Source organism: Oryza glaberrima, chromosome 12 (genome assembly GCF_000147395.1).
Source record: "Oryza glaberrima chromosome 12, OglaRS2, whole genome shotgun sequence".
Classification (NCBI taxonomy): domain Eukaryota; kingdom Viridiplantae; phylum Streptophyta; class Magnoliopsida; order Poales; family Poaceae; genus Oryza; species Oryza glaberrima.
In genome coordinates, this window is record NC_068337.1 from 15,210,890 (window position 1) to 15,232,174 (window position 21,285).

General features: G+C 44.5%; 2 protein-coding genes across 3 annotated transcripts; one reads left to right on the forward strand and one right to left on the reverse strand.

The window, feature by feature from the left end:
• Nucleotides 1-4,295: 4,295 nt before the first annotated feature.
• On the forward strand, nt 4,296-5,893 carry LOC127757408 (uncharacterized). The gene has a single exon (XM_052282907.1). It carries the CDS (start codon nt 4,355-4,357, stop codon nt 5,507-5,509), a length of 1,155 nt encoding a protein of 384 aa, XP_052138867.1. The 5' UTR covers nt 4,296-4,354; the 3' UTR covers nt 5,510-5,893.
• Nucleotides 5,894-5,970: 77 nt separating this feature from the next.
• LOC127757406 (disease resistance protein RGA5-like) lies at nt 5,971-13,554 on the reverse strand. Of its 2 annotated transcripts, none has more exons than XM_052282906.1 (5): nt 12,856-13,554; nt 12,551-12,615; nt 11,587-12,456; nt 7,551-9,640; nt 5,971-6,554 (listed from the first exon to the last, which is right to left on the reverse strand). In XM_052282906.1, the coding sequence occupies exons 3-4, from the start codon at nt 12,393-12,395 to the stop codon at nt 7,582-7,584; spliced, it is 2,868 nt and encodes a 955-aa protein (XP_052138866.1). In that variant the 5' UTR covers nt 12,396-12,456; nt 12,551-12,615; nt 12,856-13,554; the 3' UTR covers nt 5,971-6,554; nt 7,551-7,581. The 2 variants fall into 2 exon arrangements, with proteins under 2 accessions (XP_052138866.1, XP_052138865.1); XM_052282905.1 differs by having other exon boundaries at nt 12,822-13,554.
• Nucleotides 13,555-21,285: the final 7,731 nt, after the last annotated feature.

Genomic DNA, 21,285 nt, shown 5'->3' on the forward strand with positions numbered 1-21,285 from the left:
GCTCTTCAACATAGAATAGCTGGTTGATCAACCGGTACAACGTATTGCTAATTAGGAGTCCCAAATCTAGGACTGCAAATGCTGAGCTAGCAGAAAATAGGCAATACTATTGATTAAGTCGAGCACGCACCTACCAGCTCTAAGCCTCTGACACTTTATGTTCTTAGCTTCAATTAACGTTGAAAGATGCTTATGGTAGAGAGTTACATAGTGAACAAACAAAAATGAGAACTTTTACGATACAATATACTATACTTATGAACGAGGGCACGTTTGGAATTTGCCACCAAATTTAAAAGGGTATTTCAGTAATTCGTGATTCATCTTCAATCCAATCGTCAAATTAATCATAGATGTCTAATCAATCTAGAGCGGAGAGACGACCCTTGGCATTGGTAGAACGACAAACATCGGCGGCGGTGTGTAGGCAATGACGGCATGCACCGCGGGGAGGCCAGGTACAACGGGAGGCGCGGCTGCGGTTTGTGATAGTCTTATTTTCATGACAAATATGAAGGGATATGGGTAGGCTACAATAACAAGCAGCTCCCGTGCTCAGCGGCCATTGCTGCCATCCTTAATCCGTCTCCCCAGCCTTGGCACCCCTCGCGCGGGCCTCTAGTTCCCACATCCATGTCTCACAGGGGTGTCGCTGTCGCTGCAGAGGAACAACACAGCTAGCATCACGCGGTAGGCGAAGTCCCGGTTGGTGGCTCGAAGCCAAAGACGCCGAAGAGAGGAGCACACCGGTTTAGTTTTTGTACTTGACGGCCTTGAGGAGGTAAGAGCGGACGCCCTCGCTGTCGCCAACACCCTCCCCACCGCCAGATCCATGTGCGCACAAGGGGGAGAGCCCACCGGATTCGCCGTCGTCGAGCTCCCCAGCGCCAGATCTGTTGCCGACGAGCTCCCCATTGCTAGATCCGCAGCTGCCGGGTTCACCATCATGGAGGAAAGAGGTCGTTGGCCACTCCTGAGATCACCGCTTGCACCCGCTGCATGTGAGGGTGGATCCGCCCTTCTGAGCCCGTCGGTGGCGGATCCGCCCTTCCCGGGAAGAGTCGTTGCCAGATTTGTAGTGCTCGTTGACCGCCACCTCTGCCACCCTACGAGCCGACCACCACTGTGAGAGAGGAAGGGAGGAGATGAGAGAGGGGGTGAGGGAGGAAAAAGGAAGAGATGAGGAGAGGAGGAAGGGGAAGCGGCGAACGATGGTTCTGGACAGGCCTGTCCCTGGGGCTGTGCGGCCAGCGCGCCCGCACAGGGCCCCCAATTTTCAGGGGCCCCCTAGGCCCAAAACTCCAACACTATATATGTATATAGATCTAGCCCAATAAGGAATTTGATAGCCCAACTAGCCCTAAAAATATGTTATTTTCTTTCATGTTTTATTTACGTCGTTTCACCTCGGTTTTGCTAATTGGCGCAGACGCGCGCGCGTTGCCAAGATGGTCACCAGGGCATGCAAGTGGTGATTTATCGGTAACTAATGGGCTAATCCAATTAGGATGGTGTGATTAGCGCTAGCTTCACGTAATTAGCTTCCAATAATGATAAGCATTAATTACGCGCCGGTAAATCAAATTGGCACGCACGCGGTTAGTATTTTCTTTTTTCCCGGACTTTCTTTTCTTCCAGGAGATGTTTATGCATTAACAACGTAACTAATTTGATTAGTTTTAGATAACGATGATAATAAAGATAATATTTTTTATTTAATGTTCTTCTTTTACTAATAGATTGAAATGAAAACTATACGTGAAGTTAAAATTTGAAAACTTTTTAACCCATACTTGAAAACTTTCAACTCGAAATTTGAGTTTTTTTAAGTCAAATTTTGAAAACTTTCAACTTTTAATCTCAAATTTGAAAAACTTTTAACTCAAATTTGAGACTTTCAACCCAGATTTGAAAACTTTCAACTCAAAATTTGAAACTTTCAACCCAAAATTTGAAAACTTTTAACTCAAAATTTGAAACTTTCAACCCAGATTCGAAAACCTTCAACCCAGACTTGAAAACTTTCAACTCAAAATTTAAAAACTTTCAACTCTAGATTTGAAACGTCTTTTATATTGAAAAACTTTTAAGTTAATATTTAAAAACTTTTAACTCAATTATTTTTGAAAACATGTGTGCTACCAATGAAAAAATCGGAAAAAAAACACGAAAAAAAAGGATAAACACGCGAGGGGAAAGGAAGAAAAAAAGATAAAGCGAGAAAGATGGAAAAAAAAAGGAAAACGAAAAAACAAGAAATAGCGTGGGGGGAAAGGCAGAAGGGTAGGCTGGCGTGCTCGTCAGTTCCGTTACTGGCGCGGCCGCGCCAATTAGCATCCCACGTTTCCCCTTTGATTGCGGCATCGCGCGATGGGCCTCCGCCTCTTGATCGCGGCGTCGCGTAGAAAACGAAACAACGCCTCGCCTCCCTGACTCTTTCTCGATCCGTTCGCATCTGGCGCACTGCCGCGGTGTCATCGCTAAGTCCTGATGCCGTGTCGCCGTCGCCGCCTAGAACTGAGAAACTGGTGCTGGCTGTGACCCGTCATCGGCCGGCCTGCCTGCCTGAGTCATTGTCGGCTGCAACGCCTGATGGCCTGGTCGTCTACTCTAATCAGCAATCAGGTAATGTAATCCACTAATCTCTATTCTCTAATTTAGTGTATCATGTATGGATTATTAGGTTTTTAGGCTCATCTACTGTATACACTAAATAAATTTTTATCCTTACATAGATACATCCTGTATTTTAATTTTGAAGACATGTCTTCAACAAATCGGAATAGGAAATATATTATGCACATGTATATCATTTTAGACCATTTTACATTGCTATGAAATGTACTATAGAGTATAAATTATTGTTGTATTATATCATCAATTAAGTTTTTATTCTTCTTTACGACTGCACGACTTTGCACTGGGCCCTCAAATTTAATAGGATAGCCCTGGTTCTGGAGAAGAGTAGACGGTGCGGTGGAGAGGAGGAGAAAAAAGGTGCAGAAAAAAAATCTATTTCCTACTTGCCCGCATGCAAAATTAGTTTTTTTTACATGCAGTACTAAGAAGCCTTTGATCCATCTCTCGGGTTAACTTTTTTTTTTCATGCGTGAACAGTTATGGTCTATACCTGTAATTTGGAGGGATGTCGTCCTCGTTTCTGTAGTAGTTGTAGAAGTGAGCATGCTTAAAAACCAGAAAAAAGAACGCAGCAATGCTATCATTCGCCTGTTGCACCCGCAATCGAACGTTCCAAAAAGAAAAAAAAAAGGGAATAGCTAAAGCTCTGTCAACAGAAAATCCTACCTCAAATCTTGCAAATTTTAGATCACTGGATGTGCTTCACGATTCGTGCTCTTCTTCTCCAACTCCGGTGACCACCTCTTCTTCTCCGGCGCCGGTGAACCCAAACTTCGGTAGAGGGCCGACGAATTAGGGTCCCGGGGTGGGGTGGGGGTGGGGAGGGGGGAGGGGGAGGGGGAAGAGGGGGGAGTTCGCCGGCTTTAGAGGGATGGCCGTGGGAGGCGGCAGCCCGGCGGTGGGCGCGCGGCGGATCGGGCGGGCGGCGAGGTGGCGGCGGCGCCGCCGAAGCCGCGGGGCTGGAGGATGGCGGCGGGCCGGTGTAGGCGGCGGGGGCAAAACGGAAAGAGTGGGGAGGAGGCGGCCGGTGCTGGCGCCCCGCCGCCGGCGACGGGGAAGACGATGGACAGCTCGTCGCCGCCGGCTTGAGGCAAAGGAGAGGGAGAGGGAGGGGGAAGGGGAGGGGGAGGGGGCCGGCCGGGGGGGCCTCGCCGGCGCCGTTGACACCATTCGGCCAGCCGGCGAGGCCGGGCGGCGGCACGCTGGGGCGGCGGCGGCGGTGGCGGAGGCGCTGAGGAGCGGCGGCGCGTGAGGAATCGGGAGAGGAGAGGAATCGGGAGAGAGAGGAGAGAGGAGTTTTAGGGTTTGGTTGCCTGCACGAATCTTAAAGCAATCGGGTGGTCCAAAATTTGCAAGATTTATGAGGGGGTTTTCTGTCAAATGATCTATAGACAGTCCCAAAAAAAATCCTGATTGCGACGGGGAGTTTAGTAGTAGGTGAGACGCATGTTGCACTGCCTTGGCGGCCCAGTCTCAAGTAGTGGAGTTGTAACATTTGGCCCAGTCTCAAGTAGTGGAGTTGTAACATTTTGCCCAGTCTCAAGTAGTAGAGTTGTAACATTTGACCCAGTCTCAAGTAGTGGAGTTGTAACATTTTGCCCAGTCTCGGCTAGGCCCATGCTGTCCTCCGGCCGAGGAAAGCAACCCCACTGGGATAGGGTTTCCTTTCATCGCGTCTTTGATACGTAAATCCGAATCCAGTCGAGGGAAGAAGATGGTGACGCCGGACAAGAAGAGGAGGAAGAAACTCGCGGCAGCGGAGCTGACGCCGACGCCGGCGCCGGTACCTCGTCTCGTCCGCGTTCGCCCAGGGAACAAGAAGAAGAGGAAGGTGGCCTCCTCACCTGACAAGCAGCCGCCGGTGTACATGGTGTTAGCGCACGGAGTCGAGGAAGAGCCCACCACCCACTCCGTAATCGAGGTCGCCGCCGGCGCCGGCGCCCGCCGCCTGCTTGACACCGGCAGCGGCCGCGGCCGCGGCGGCCCGCGACTCATCTTCCCCAAGGTGAACCCCGTCCTCATCTCGATCTCGGACGACGGCAGCGGCGGCGGCGGCGGTGGCGGCGGCAAGCTCTACGCTCTCTCCCGCACCCCGGCCGTCGTGAGGCAGCTGGATTTCGAGCCATGGTTCTTCGTCCTCGACGACCTGAGCCACACCGTGTGGCGCCAGCTGCCGTCGCCGCCGCTCTTCCCGTGCCGCCTCAACCCGCTGGAGTTCCTTGACCCGCCCAAGGTGCGCGTCGCGGTGTACGCCCTCGTCGGCTCACACATCCTCCTCTCGGTGTCGGTGCAGCCGCAGCAGCAGCAGCAGCAAGATCACAAGGGCACCTGCGCCTTCGACATGGACACCGAGCAGTGGGAGATGGTGTACGACAGCAACCTGCCTTTCGACGGCCAGGCCTTGCCTCTCGGCAGTTGCTTCGTCGCCGTCGCCGCCGCCGCCGCCGCCGACGTTGCGGTGTACCGCATGGTGGTGGGGATCTCAGCCGTCACGGGGAAGAAGGAGCTGACCATCGTTGAGCTGCGGGTGGTGGTGGCATCCAATTGCCGCATTGTTCCGGGGCACCTGCTGTGCGCCATGGGGAAGGGGATCTTCTCTTCTTTCGAGTTCCGATCCATTGCTGGCAAAGCACGTATTGTTCATCGCACTTACTCTTTGGTGGAGAGTACTACGGATGAGGGTGACGACGATTGGGTCGTCATGGTGAAGAAGCAGGATCGGCAGGTTTACAAGCTACGTGATCGACACGCATATTTGGCCCATCCGTGTAGGGCGGTTGCTGTTTTTACCATGGAAAGTAAAAGTTCAGAGCCTTTCTTTGCTTCTTCCAACATCTTCTGGTTCGTTCTCGGCGTCTATCGCTGCTAATTCAGCAGCAGCTATCCTTTCTTTTGGTTATTTTTGATGATTGCTGCCCTAGTCCTTCAAGGCTCTCCTGTTTCACCTTTTATAACTTACCCCAATTAAAAACGATTTTAAAAGTCAGTGTAGTCAAACTGGTTTGAGTTCGAGTTCACATAGCTTTATATTTGCATAGTGTTCCATCCATTTCAAAATATAAGCACTTCTACCATTTAAAATTTATATCAAAACATAAGACCTTCTTGCACGGTTTATATTATTTACCTTCTATTCAAATTCCGTCTCATACGCCCAACCACCATGGTTTACACTTCCATTTTTAGCCAAACTTTTGGAATTTCAGTGGAAACCGAAATTTCTAAAATTTCGGTACTTTTTACCGATATTATTTGAAAATTTAACAGATTTTAAATCAATTTGAATAAACTTTGAACAAATTTACAAAAATTTGGAAAAAAAAGAGAAAATTTCATACAATATATGTGCCTGCCGGTGGGGGCGAAATTACCAAAGTTTCAGAAATTTCGTTCTGAAATTGCAATCCCTGCCAACCACCCTCTGGCCCAATCATTCCTTGTTTAATGAGGTGCACTATAGTCTTCTATCCAAAATCTTAGTCTCTACTAAACAACCTACAAATGCCAACAAGGCCTCCTTCTGCATAAAGCACCTAAAATCGGGTATCAATTCTTATGAACCTATCACCAGAGGTTGATAAATCGATCTTGTATCGATCACGCCGAGAGCTCTCCACGACATGCGACTTGAGTTCTTGAATTAGGAGGGCGATTTGATGGCGGGCACATAGTTGCTTTGATCTTCCGGACCGCCTTCCAGATCAGCCTATCCTTGTCCTCTCTAGGATGAACTTGGTGCAGGAAGATGTCGATACAGTCCTCAATATCGTAGGCCAATTCCCGCACCTTGTCCTTCCACTCCTATGTCGATAAGCTTCTGGAGAAGGGAATTATGCTGCTCAGCTCATGCTTCAGGATTGCAATATCTTTTTGAACCCCCTTGAGTAGCTTGTATTCATCACTGAGAAGCGTGTCTGCATAACACGAAATAACTTAGGTCAGCTGTGGATATTGTGTGCATTGATGTTTTTGTGTCAGGTCAGTCACAAACAGAACAAGGACATTAAGTAGAGCCTGCAGAGAGTAGTTTCAGCTGGCATTTAGGGGACATTCAAAGTTTCGGTTGGTACATGCGACCTAACAACTTTAAATAAATTCTCCATGCTCTCATTGAACATGTTTCTCTTCTTATAAAAGATGTCACTCCCCTAAAGAAGGGGAGAGAAAATGGTGTGATCAAATTTCATATTTATAAGTGCAAAGCCTCACTCCAGTGCTGTTTTTAAAGCTGATCAGTCTATTAAGTAGTGTGCTCCTGTAAAAGCAGATTAATTGGACGTGAAAGGATCTAACAAATGGTAAAGTTCGCTTTTCCAATCTGGACTATCAAAAAAACCTGAATTTTCCCTTCTTCAAAACCAGTCATTGGTCGACCTTGAATTTTTGGAGGTTTTGTGAAAGTACAAGTCTATGGAATTATCATTCATCGACAAAAATCATGTTTTGACCAATAATAGCCTAAATGAGAGATATTGCAAGTCTGCAACAGAGAATGGCTAGAGAAGTATGTTAATATAAGTGCAAAGTCTCACAGACTTGCAATATCTCTCATTTAGGCTATTATTGGTCAAAACATGATTTTTGTCAATGAATGATAATTCCAGAATGGCATGTGCCCATGCCATGTAAGGACTTGAACATACACAAATATAAGTAACCTAGACAGGTCTCGCAACATAATACAAGTTCTTAAATACAAGCCCCAAAAATTAATCGTACTAAAGTGTGATGCTTAGGTCGTGCAAACAAGACAGCAGCAACTGTGGCTGCGCTTCTCTGGTACGTACGTTTCATGTCGTAGCGTTCTTCTCCCAGTTATGGGCAATAATCAAGCTAACATATTCCCATAAAACAGCAGCAAACATTAATTATTGAAGCAACGCAGAGTATAAGCAGGATATCATGAGTACCTTGAGCACTATTTTCTGAGTCCTTTGTACTTCAGTTATAGATATTAAACGTGGCACGTATGCCTTGAAACCTTGGATGCCTTTGGACGGCGTCCCTGTATGCAGACACCTTGCTGGAGTTGGCTGTCACTTGGACCTCTTCAAGCCTTGGTAGGTGCTCGACGCCAATAAGTGGAGTGCTGCCATGTTGCGCCGCTCCATAGGTGCCATTACCTTCCTCCAAGTTAGAAGGCTTCTTGTCATCTAGCTTCAGAATCTGAAGCTGTGGCATTACCCCTGGCTCAAACGTCAGGCATGTCAAATCACATGTTAAAACGAATTTCTGCAGCTTTGGGAAATTGTCGGTACGGGTGATTCTTCCCAAACGCGTGCTGATGAAGTCAAACGTAGTGATGATGTCGATGATGATGTTCTCAGGGGTAGCTTGAGCAGTCAAGTCGAGGTCAACAAGGCAGGGCAGCCCAGCAAGAAATCGGACGTCGCGGCAACTGAGCTCCTCAACACGAAGCTCTAGCATTGTGAGCATCAGAGAAAACCACAGCCAGGATGGGACATTGCGAATGTTCTTACGGATGATGAGTTGCTGAAGCCATAACGATGCAATACTCAGAATATGCGGTGAACAAGCAACCAAATTTGGCGAGGAGAGGTCCGAATGTGAGGAAGCTGGTGAATCCAGATGCTGAGATAGGTGGTCCAGAATGGATTCAGTTGACCAACCATCATCGAAACTTGGAAACTCAGGGGAGGCAGGGGGAGAACGAAGACCTCCATTGGTAGAACGAAGACCTCCATTGTTGAAACGACGTGCTTTTGCCAGTCTGATAACAGATGAATTAAATCGAGAAATTTTCTCCACAAAAGTAAAAATGTCGGGCAACCCCCCTGAACTAAAGGTCAACAAAGTTTGTAGAGAGACCAGTTTCTGAATCCCATTAGGCAGCTCTGCATCACCTGAAACTGTTAGATGACACAATGATGATAGAGAAATAATATCTGATGGAATACCAGTAACCAAAAGGCTGTCTAGTAGATCTAGCGTCCTCAAACACTGGAGTCTCCCAATTTTCTGAGGCAGCTTTAACTTGAAACCTCTGATACTCAAATGTCTCAACAGGAAGAGATTACTCACATCAGACAAATCAAGGAAAACTGATGTAGAATAAGCCCTAAGTTCCAATACCCGCAAATGCTCAAACATAGAAATAGGAGGCTGCATACTGCACCCAAACGCATGGAAAGTAATATAGGATCGAACCTGTGATAGTTTCATTCTTTCCATGGCCAAGTTTCCGTATGACAACTGATGGCACAGACGACGAACTGGAAGCTCTGATACATCATTCTTTACAGGCTGCTTAGATGCTATAGTGATGAAGTTTTCCTCCTGGCACTTTGATATTATAAGGTCAAGCATAAGGTCATGGACATGACATGATATCGCCTCACTGGAACGATAATCATCTAGCTTAATCATACTCCTATTAATGAGTTCGTTGAAATAGCTCTCAGCTGTTTCCTCCAGATCCAAACCAGGTTTCTCATGGATAAATCCTTCAGCTATCCATAGCCTTATCAAATCAGCTTTGAAAATTGTATGGTCTTCAGGATATATTCCAAGATACAGGAAGCATGTCTTGAGATTATGTGAGAGGTCAAGGTAGCTCAGATTCAGTACATGTCTCATCCATTCTAGAGTGGGATTTGTTTCCAACTCAGAACCCATAAAGTTATGTATCTTCTTCCACTTACCCACATTCATGCCTTGACTAGATAAAAGGCTAGCAATGCTAATGATTGCCAATGGAACACCTTTGCATTTTCTTAACATATCTTCTGATACATTTTTATACTGCTCAGGAATACTATCCGAATCAAATATCCTTTTACAAAATAACTTTTGTGAGTTAAACTCATTAAGTGGCTCCATCTTGTACACCATACCATGGAAATCAACGCAACACATTGTAGCTACATCTTCGATTCTTGTTGTAACTATAACTCTGCTACCATGATTATTTTGAGCAAAAGCACACCGAATAATGCTCCATGCTTGAGTGCTCCATATGTCATCAACTACAACAAGGTACCTGCAAACATATTTTTCATAGATTAACATATGGTTGTTGAGTGCTCCCTATATAATTCTTTTCAACTAGTAGAAACATAGAGAAATTCTTTTGTAGGATGTGGCAACAGTAGACTCCACAAATTAATACTAGAGGAAAATATACGAAAACATAATTTGCAACAACTTGCCCAAGTGTGTACCATTTGACTAAGATTTAGCTAATCTAAAATAGAACCCCACTTCTGTTTGAAAATATAAAAGAAAAAAGTACGAATTACCCTCCCCCGCCCCCCCCCCCCCCCCCCCGGAACTATCGCGGTCAACCGAATTACCCCCTAAACCCGAAAACTAGACAAATTACCCCTCTCGACCCAATCTAGAACGGTTTTGTCCTACGTGACGTATGCGTGGCAGTCCAGTAAATATTTTTATTTATTAAAAAAAAATGTGGGACCCACATGTCATACTCCTCTTCCACTATTCCTCTCCCTCTTCTCTCTCTCTCACTCTCTCTCTCTTCTCTCTCTCTCTCTCTCTCTCTCACTGGTCGGCGGTAGGCGGTGGGCGGCGGCGGCGGGGGGGACGCGGAGGCGGCGGCGCGAAACACAGAGGCGGGAGCGAGGAACTCCGGGAAGAAGCGGAAGGGAACTCCGGCAAACTCCCTCCGCGTCCCACGCTGCCACGCACCACCCGCCCCCGCACCACAGTGCGTGCCGACCACCAGCCTCTCCGCCACGGCCCCACCTCGCCGCCTCTCCGCCACGGTCTCCGCCGCGCCGTGAGTGCCACCTCCGTGTCCAGCTGTCCACCGTCCACATCCGCCCACCGCCCGCCCCCGCCTCCGTCCGTCTGTCCCCGCGCCGAGGGGGTTGCTGCTCCTCATGGCCGCCGCCGCCCACCTCCGCGTCCCGTGCAGCCACCTCGGCGTCCCACTCCGCCGCCAACTCCGTGTCCCGTGCAGCCGCTGCCTCCGCGTCCCGTGGCGCTGCCCACCGCCCGTCGTGCGCGCGGAACACATGCCGCCGCTCGACCCGCGCGCGAGAGAGGGGAAGAGAGAGAGGAAGAGTGAGAGAGAAGAGAGAGGAAGAGAGAGAGAGGACATAGAGGAGGGGAAGAGTATGACAGGTGGGTGTCACTTTTTTAGTAATAAAATGCTAACTGGATTGCCACGCGTATGCCACGTAGGACAAAACCGCTCTGGATTGGGTCGAGAGGGGTAATTTGTCCGGTATTAAAAGTTCAGAGTGAGCAATATCTGGTTTTTGGGTTTAGGGTGGTAATTCGGTCGAGCGTGATAGTTCAGGGGGGTAATTCTTACTTTTTCCAATATAAAATTATGCCAAACTTTTTCAACTGAATGAGCAAGAACGTTATGGGGTTATTAATGTGGCTAGCACAAAGAGGGATCAAGAGAGCAAGGGAACCTCATGCATCGACAATGATCAGCACCAGGGCAAGGCCGTGCTTGTGCATGCACAGGAGATGGACAGAGATATCAATACATGCTTAACTCATAATAGGATATGGCTGACCCTTCTATAGGATAGCCCCTAACAAGAATCTCTAATAAAAAAAAAGCCAGCTCTAATGGAAACATAAATAAAGAAGGCAACTGGGGTCTCTAATCCCCTAATTATAGCAACAAGGGATATCTAATCCTCTAATTATCTCGTGGCGGCCTGCCTTCTACTGCAGCACTCACACGTTGTCAGTACTGATTATGTACGATAGCAAGGAACCTTGCCAGAAGTGTGTCTATGAAGTCAACAGTCACCTAATTTGGGAAATGTGCCTAATTAGCTGTCAACCTTAGACAACATTTTGATATGATCCAAACAGACCCAAAATCAAGTCAATACAGCAGAAATGAAGACATGGTTATAAAATATTAGAAAAACATGAGAAACATCCATAGGAACTCAACATGAATGCCACCTCAAAGTTATACTATGGATTTATACATACCTCTTATTAGCAAGATGTCCTCTGATGGTGTCAATGAGCTTTTGATGGTCATCAAGAATTCCGTAGCCTTGAAATCCTGTGTCTGAAAGTAAATTTCTCAGCAGCTTAACCATGTCAGGGTTTTGAGACACTGACACGAATGATGTGAAATTGAATCGTTTTTTCAATAGGTTATATACTTGTTTGGCAAGAGTTGTCTTGCCAATGCCTCCAAAGCCAACTACAGAGAGAACTTTAAGTTGTTGTACCGAACCATTCTCTCCTTCGTCCATTAGCCACTGAGTGATTTCCATACATGGACCGTCAATGCCCACAAGATTTTTTGCATCTTCATAGAGTGCAGGTAGACGCGGATCAACTTCCACCACTTTGGGAATGCTTGAGGTAGATACACCTAGATTGGCATACCTATCACGGCGCTCAGCCACCTGCATGACACGAGCCTTGAGTTCTTGAATCTTGTCGGCAATCTGATACCGAGCACGCAAATTCCTGAGCTTGCGTGCAGTCTTCCTGAGCAAGCCATCCTTGTTATTACCATCACCAAGATGGTGCATGAAGATATCAATGCAGTCCTCGATGTCGTAGACCATCTCGCGGATGTCATTCCTCCACAGCTTCTGCTGTCCATCTAGCTTCTCCATATCTGCAAGCTTCTCCAACACAGCATTCATTTCGGTCAACTCATGGCTAAGGAACTCAATGTTCTTACGCATTCCCTTGAGTTTCTTGTACTTGTCGCCGAGCAACACGGCAAGCTTGGTGAGGAGCGGCGCCATGACTCCCATGGAAGCGTTCACCGCTGCCATCGTAAAACCAATGTGTTTGCTCGCCTTTGCTCAATGAGCTAGCTTGCTAGTGTGGATGTGCCTGAATGGAGAAGCGGTGCCATCAGTCAAGAAATATAGTGGACCATATAGTCTACCTTAATTTCTTGGAAGCTCGATCAGTTCTCAACTGCTACCTTTGGGGCCTGCTATTGATTGACATGTTGGCCATTATATGTTCCATCGTCCAGAAATGACAAATCTGGATAATGATAGAAACAATATTAAATATCCCACTGATGTAAAGCGAGCAATACCCAAATTAAGCACTAGACCAGACGACCGACCTAGCTAAACGAACAATAATTTTTTTAAGACGACTAAACGAAGAAAATTAGGCCGATTAAGACAGCTCAACTACTAACAAGTATGGCAAAAGGCAAAAATTAGGCCGATGAAACGACGAACCAAATCATGAGCCATCACTGTGTCCTCCCGTCACCTGGCATACGTGCTGATGACGACCCAACTTGGTGCTTTGCATCCTCTTGATGGACATCAAAATCAGACAAGAGTCACGAAATTTCTTGGAATCTCGTCTACAATTTCCCAGAATTGGTTTGTTTTGTCTTTGGAATATGTCAGTATTGGTAGGGGTACAGTACTACAGTTCACTATCTATTGACTTGTTGGCCGCGTGATGCAGACCAGCAGACGGACGGACTACAGGCCCGTCACCCGCACACCATTCTCCCGAAGCCCGGCCACGACGCCGGCGTTGGGGCCGATCCATCACCGACCACCGTCCGCCTTCGGCCCGGAGACCGACGTACGGATCGGAGGCACCGGTGCGGAGCTCGATCCCGCGACAGATTGAGGCGACGGCGGAGCGCTTACCTGCAGAAGGGAGCGGAAGTGGATAACCTGGAGGATGGATGGCGTCCTGTCCCGTCTAGAGCTTGGTGGCCACGACGCGGAGGAGGAGATCGGGGAAGAGGAGCGCGTGCTCCGCCGCGCCGCCGGCGAACCGCCCGCCGGCGAGCGCTCGAGGAGACGAGGTGGGGAACTGGGGATCGAGGAGTCGGGTTTCTGCGGATCAGTGGGGAATGGGTCGTATGGGCCCACACTCGGCCGAGCAAACGATGGGGCTACCGAGACGGCCCAAGCCCATAGGGTCGCGAAGCAGACTCCTAAGGCTGTATTAGTCGAAAACTCTAATCAGCAAACGTTCGCGCGAACCTTAGGCGGCGAACGGGCAGCATCTCTTCCTATTTCGGTGGAGAGCAAGTATAATAGGAGGCTATAAACCGGCTAAATATTAAGGTGGAGGAGAAAAGAGAGGAAAAAGAGGAGAAGCGGGCTGTAAACTTACAGCTAGACCTACCAGTGGACTGACTTTGCTTGGATTAAGTGGGCTGGATCCTCATTTGGATCATTTTGGTTGGATTGAAACGGCCAGGGATTTCATTTTGGATCGGACTGCACTGGGCTTACAAAAAATGTGGTTTGGTTTGGGATGGATGCGGGCTGAGTAAAATGACTGATCTACGGACTGAATCCACACGCAGACGCTAACTCATCCTCCTCGCGCCATCCGCTCCTCGCGTCCTCCGCTCCTCCGCCTCCGCCGCCGCCACCACCATCGCCGCCAACGGGCGTCGCTGCTGCTGCTCCTCACCACTCCGCCCTCGCTGCAAGCGGCTACGGCTGCGGCCCCACCGGATCCCGCTCGTCCTTCGCTCCGGCGTCATCTCCCGGCGTTGGTCTGCCAGATCGCGATCTTCTCTTCATCGGCGCCAAGAAGTTGCTGCTGCTCGCCACTTCGACCTGGTTGCAAGCGGCTACAGCTCCACCAGTTCTCGCTCGTCCTCCGCTCCGGCGTCATCTCCCGGCACCGCTCCGCCAAATCGCCATCTCCGCTCCGTCGGCGCCAAGAAGCTGTTGCTCTCCTCCATGCAAGATCCGCTGCCGTGTGTCCCTGCTCCCCACAAGATTCGGCAATGCTCTCTCCCTTCAAGATCCGGCGAGTACTCTCTCCTCCATGTATTGTGGATTGTGTGCTGAATGCCATGCTTAAAAGATTTGTTCTAAATTGCATTTACAAGCAGCTACCTTTCATTACCATGCATGCATAAGAATATTGATTTCATGTATGGAGTTGCCATGGCCACAACTATGAATGACCTGTATGTTTTCCAAGATCAGTTGTGCTAATTTAACCATGGGTACCTAACAACAGTCTAAAATTATGATCTCTTTTCAGCAAACTATTATATGCACAATAGTTGGATATTTATCACGGCCTCAACTAGACAACTACTGTTGTGGAACATCATTAGATTACTATGTAGCATGTACTGAACAAAAATCTGATTTATTTTGATTTTAGAATACTTACTGGAGTCCTAAAGAAATTGGTAGCTCATGGTGCTACCATTGCTGCTGCTGATCATACTGCACCAACCTCGCCTGCTTGAAGCGGAGAACCGCAACCTCACAGCCTCAGCCACTCTGAGGTCTCCGGAGTACCTCACCAGATCAACCCGTGACTTCACCTTCTTTGCGCCTGAGTACATTATAAGCAGGTGCACCCCATGCTGATCCCCTCCACCTCTCGGTTCAAGTTGTGTTTGCAAGATCTATTATTTTTTATTCGGACACATGAGGGTTTTCTTGCAGTGAATCCGATTGTTCATGTAGTCCATATGATTGCCTCATAAGTCACATAATGTTTTTGCAACTAACTGAAAGTATGTCGACCTTTTATTCACCCACAAACTTTGATGTGCACCCACTGTGCTGATACTCGCCCACATTGTTGCACACTATGAATTAATCAAGATCATATTTGTGTGCTACATTAATTAATTAGCTAGGAACTTAATCAAGCATATTGCTTAATTAAATGTTGCTATAAAAATATTCTGTATATATAAAATATTCCTTTTCAGGACTTATGACTTATGCCTGGTAATACTGATTTGGAAATACCTCAGATTGATAGTGGATTCTACAAGTTTACAAATATGGGTTGAATTAGATTCATACTAATTTGGCTGTTTGTAGCAGATTGAATGCTAATTTTTTAATCTTGTCACAAGCAGGCTTATTAAACTTGTCTACACACAATTCAGAAAGTTCAACTGGATGAATTATATTGATTTTTTAATTATATTGATTTGCTGCCTGACAGTTTTGAGTTCTTTAATAATAAAGAATGTTAATAGTACGCTGTGCTCTAAAAGGTGCCCATGCAATAGGTAGAGCTGGGATTGACAGTGCATTCTATAATATTCAAAAATATAGGTTGAAATAAATGCAAATTATTTAACAAATCATTACAGATTAAGTCTTGATATGATTTTGAGATGCAAATTAATTCTATGGTCAATGGAATTCTAGTGTGCAATTTTTAGCTTGTAGCACGTGTACAATGTGTGAAAAAACTAATTATAGACCATGTTCTTTCAACTGTCTTCATTTTAGATTTCTTCCTCTATGCAGACAATTGAACTAACTCAATAATAAATATGTCCATACAAATGTCAGAGAGTTCAGGTACTAATAATCCAAATAATAATCAATCTTCAAGAACACGTACGAGGGCTAAAGTATGGGAACACTTTCAGCAAGAGGTTGTGATGATAGATGGTGTCCCCAAGACTCAATGCAAATATTGTAGCTTAAGATTGACAGCCACCAAAAAGTCAGGCACAAGTCACCTTATTAATCACATAGCCGAATCATGTCCAGCTATTGATGGTGATGCTAGAATCAACTTCCTTGCAACAATTAAGAAATAGACTGGGGAAGGTTTCGTGTTTGATCCCAAGAGAAGCCGGGAGCTAATGGTCACATACTTCATTCACGCAGATAGAGGTGCCATTCAATAAAATTGAGGATCCTTATTTTTTGGAGTGGGTGGAGTCCGTGCAGCCAACTTTCAAAGTTGTGGGGCGTCAAACACTTCGTGATGATGCCTTTAACTTGTATGAGTGAATGAGGGAAGACTTGCGTGCTGAATTACATAGTCTTGATTCGTGTGTATGTCTGACATCCGATATGTGGACTTCAATTCAAAATATAGGCGACATGGTTGTCACAGCACACTATATTGATAGAGAGTTTAACATGAAGAAGAAAATTATAAGCTTTAAGGAATTGAAGTATCCCCACACAGGATTCGCCATTGAAGAAGCTATAATGAGTTGCTTGACATATTTGGGCATTAGAAACAAATTGTTTACTATAACTATAACTTTAGATAATGCCAGTAATAACAATTCTCATGTCAAGAGTTGATAAAGAATCACAAGGATGCATTGATGTTTGAGGGTCAGCATTTGCATGTTAGATGTTGTGCCCATATCCTAAATATTTTGGTTCAGGATGGTATGAAGATAATTAAACCAACAAGACACAAGCTACGTGAGTTGTTGAAGCATTTAGATTCTTCAGCATCAAGAATGCAAGATTTCAATTCTATGGCAAACTTGAAGAATCTTCCTTCAAAGTTGGGTTTTTCTTTTAATCCACCGACTAGATGGAATTCCACCTATAAAATGATTGCAGAAGGATTAGTGTACATATCTGTCCTGGATAGCTATGCAAATCAACATGATGAAGTTGTACTATTAGGATTAGTTTCCTAATAGTACTTTATGTCTTTCTTTTTCTATTAGGTGTTTTTATTTTTATCTCATATATATACTCTTGTATGCCATACAGGAAGGGGTGATATTCCCAATGTTATTCCCCTACGTTTGTAATCAACTCCTCTAGTGATCATTGCCGGTCGACGCCCATGGTTTTTTCCAGCAAGGGTTTTCCACGTGAAATTCGTGTCTCCGTTGTGCATCCATTTTCATAACATTACTAACATGCTAAATAATAAATCAAGTAGTGGAAATTGCAACATAGTAATTTATTCTTGATAAATAATATTGATAGTGTTATCGACAACTAAAAGAATCATGAAGGCAAGGTAATATGAATACTCTCACAAACATATTATGATTCTAAAGTTCCACACTTGATGAATAAGGGTTCATTTTGGTGGAGGGATATCACATCTCTTGCAAACATCTTCAGGGGGATAGCCAAATGTGAAATCAGGATAGGAACAACTGCCCTTTTCTGGAATGATCTATGAAATGATGATTTTAAATGCACTAGCTACCCCAATTTTTTTGCTGTGACCATGTATAAAACTAATTCAGTGAAAGTCATGTGTTCAAGACCTTTAGAAGATTCTTTTACCCTACCCCTCTCAGATGTGGCCTATTCTGAATTTTTACAGCTACAGGAAGTTCTAGGCAATCTGAATATACAGTCAGGAAGGGGGATGCTTCGAATTTTATCTGGGGTTCAGAGTACACAGCTAAGAAATTCTATAAGCTCAACTTTTCTGCGTTGCAACCCCCCAAACACATGATTTGGTTATGGAAAACAAAATGTGTCATGAAGATAAAAGTTTTTGTCTGGCTCCTGTTCTGTGACAGACTCAACACAAGAGATATGCTGGATAGACGACATTGTGCTAAAGAAGATGATGACCTCACATGTGTGTTGTGCAATGCGGATTGCAGAGAAACAAGGTTGCATCTTTTCTTTTCCTGTCCGTTCAGTATCAGGTGTTGGCAGCACCTGGGAATTGACTGGAATCATAATTTGGAGTTTTTCCAAATGATCGTCCTAGCAAGAATCAAGTTTGCTTAGAGGGGATTCCTGGAGATTATTTTCTTTTTGGCAGCTTAGCACATATGGAAGCAAAGAAATTGTTTAATATTTCAGAACGTTCAACCTTCTTTCCAAGTCTGGAGATCACTTTTTGTGAAAGAAGTTCATCTGCATATGTGCAGAATGAAGGATCCCTCAAAGCAATTTGTTTTTAATTGGTTACAAACCTTATAGTCTTCCTTGCGGTTTCCTTTTGTAACTCTGTAATCTTGTACATATTTTCAATCTTTATAAAATTACACTGCTGGGCAAAGCCCTGGCAGTAATTCCGGTCAAAAAAAGGTAATATGAATACCTTAAATTGGAGACCACAAATATGCAATGTCTCTTGTAAAAAATGTCCTTTTCACGAATTTTTTAAGCAAAATCATTAAGAATAGCTTGGAGATCAATGATATCTAATATATTCTTTTCAATGCTGCACATAGCCAAGCCATTCAGTATATCACAAGACAGTTTATCTCAAATAATTTTTTAATAATTTTAGTTTAAAAAAAGTTATTTCAGTTAACGATACACATAAATAAAAATTGCTAAGTAAATTAAGTAGTAAGAAGGGAAAAAAAATCATAACCTAACCTATCTATTATCTATTATATACTAAAAGTCCATTAATCTTTCTACAAATGCTCCTAGGCCGCCATGTGCTATTCCTACAAATACTCATAAACCGTCACGTGGCACTTTAACAAATAGGGTGGACCCACTGTTTTGAAATATGTGACACTTTAACAAATTGAGTGGACACACTGTTTTGAAATATTATATTTGTTTTTTTAAAATCCCCCAAAGCCGAAAAGGCTAACGGGCGATCGATCGCCCCTAGCGATCACCCCCTCCTCCACGTGGTTTCCTTATTTGGCACCGCATTATTTTCCTATTTTTGTAAATTTATGAAGCTCAAGTTTGTACACCTCAAGTTTACACATCTAAATTTTATACACCTAAAGTTTAGAGACCCAAAGTTTATAAGTCAAAAGTTTATATATCCGATTCAAATTTGAATTTGAATTCATATATGTTTTATATATAGTATTTCTATACATCTAAATTTTATACACCTAAAGTTTAGCGAACCAAAGTTTATAAGTCAAGAGTTTATATACTCGATTCAAATTTGAATTTGAATTCAAATATTTTTATATATAGTATTTCTATACATCTAAAGTTTATACAACTAAAGTTTAGAGGCCCAAAGTTTACATACCCATTTTAAATTTTTATTTGAATTCAAATATTTTTTATATATAGTATTTCCGTATATAAAATTTGCTAACCTTGTTTTTTTATTTTTTTAAAATTTTATGGTGCAGTAGGACGAAAAGAAGGGGAGGAGAAAGGAGGAGAGGAGTGTATAGTGGGGATGGGGGGTGATCGACCACAGCGATCACACGCCCATTAGCCACGCCCCCCCCCTCCAAAGTCCAACTCTCTTTCCACCTGCCAAGCTGGACGTATGTCCTTAAAAATGGCCTACGCGTCGGGCGCCCGATGGTTTGGAGAAAAATTAGGCGCTAACGTCAGCGCCACGCATGCGTGAAAAACCAATTTAAACTGATTTTTCTCTTAAATTATTTATCGAAATCATGATCCTATTGCACCATTAAATTTGTTACAATTAAATCTTTAAAACAAGACCACATATGGATATATTCCGACGAGAAAAATTTTTAGCTTATTATTGAGTTTTTTAAAATGTTGTACGATGTACGAGAAAATGTTTCAATCGTTTAAATCAGGCGTTGTTTCACCTTATATAAAAACAATGTTTCTGCAAATAGTGAAAGAATATTTCAGTTCACTGCAATATTAGATCTATACATAGTGAAACATTATAAGTACACTGGTTGAAACATTTTTCCGTTGAACAAAAAATGAAACGAATTCCCTTAATAGAGGGTTTCTAAAATATGTGGGTGATTTTGTTGCAAAAGAATGTTTCGTTCACTGCAATATTAGATCTATACATAGTGAAACATTGTGAGTACAATAGGTGAAACATTTTTGGTGGAACAGAAAATGAAACGAATTCCCTTAATAGAGAGTTTTCAAAATATGTGGGTGATTTGTTGCAAAAGAATACTTTAATTCACTGCAACATTAGATCTATACATAGTGAAACATTGTGAGTACACTAGGTGAAACATTTTTGGTGGAACAAAAAATGAAACGGAGTATATGGCGGGGACACGTAGCAGATAGACAGGAACACATCGTGGGGCCAGGACGCACCCGCGCGCGCTTCGTGGGGGGAGGGGGAGCGACCGATTTTTTCCCCTTCCCCCGGGCGACCGAGGCGTAGCATTTTCGATGTACTTACATTGTAGGTATGCAATCCTCCCTCTCTCCTTCCTATTTTGTAACTAACAATTTTTATTTAGGGTCGTTAATAATTTTAATATAAAAAACATTTTAAAGACAAAATAATATATATTATTATTGATCTATTAATCTCAAGCCGACAGGTTTGCCACTACTGATTGGTCCACGTGGAGCTATCAAATTGTCAGATAAATCTTTGGAATTTTGGACGGTAATTTTCTTGCGGCGTGGGGAAACGGGTACCCTTGCCGTCTCGTGAATTCTGGATAAATCCGTACGCTCTTGCGACGTGGGGAAACGCCACGCCGCTGAACATCTATAAGTGCTACGGGTGCATGCACGGGCTAGCATCTTAAAGCCCAATCATGGACTCATGCTTGCTTAGGCCTTGCCGGCTGCTAATCACAGTATCACACGCGCAGGAGCAGGCAAACGAAGAAGAATAAAAATAAAATAAAGAAGCACAAATAGTTTTGTGAAATTATTAGGGGTATGATATCACGTATATATTGAAGCTGTAAATTGAAGAATGCTCTTGAAAACAGAAATTTGAAAAATTAAATGACAGAAAAAGTCAAGGAGCGGCCGAGTATAGAAAAAGCGCTAGCCATGGCCGCCAGGCGCCAGTGGGGCGCCTAGTTCGCGCGTCTGCGCCGATAGAATAGTTAGCACGCACTTTTCCTATTTTGTCATATACTAATCTTAGTCCGACTCCCAGCGCTCAGGCCCACCTATGCGCACCATGTCTGTACCGCTAATTACATAATTAGCAAAAAATACCATCATTAGCATTATTTTTCAGAAAACACACACATAATTTAGTTAAAATTTTGAAAAATAGTTGAAAGTTTTAAATATATAATGGACGGAT

What these genes read in the sequence shown, in the direction of transcription:
- LOC127757408 (XM_052282907.1), top strand. Translation starts at nt 4,355, where the DNA reads ATGGTGACGCCGGACAAGAAGAGGAGGAAGAAACTCGCGGCAGCGGAG.
- LOC127757406 (XM_052282906.1), bottom strand. Translation starts at nt 12,395, where the DNA reads ATGGCAGCGGTGAACGCTTCCATGGGAGTCATGGCGCCGCTCCTCACC. An exon ending in GGACATCTTGCTAATAAGAG is followed by an intron (nt 9,641 to 11,586) that starts GTATGTATAAAT and finishes ATATGTTTGCAG; the next exon opens with GTACCTTGTTGTAGTTGATG.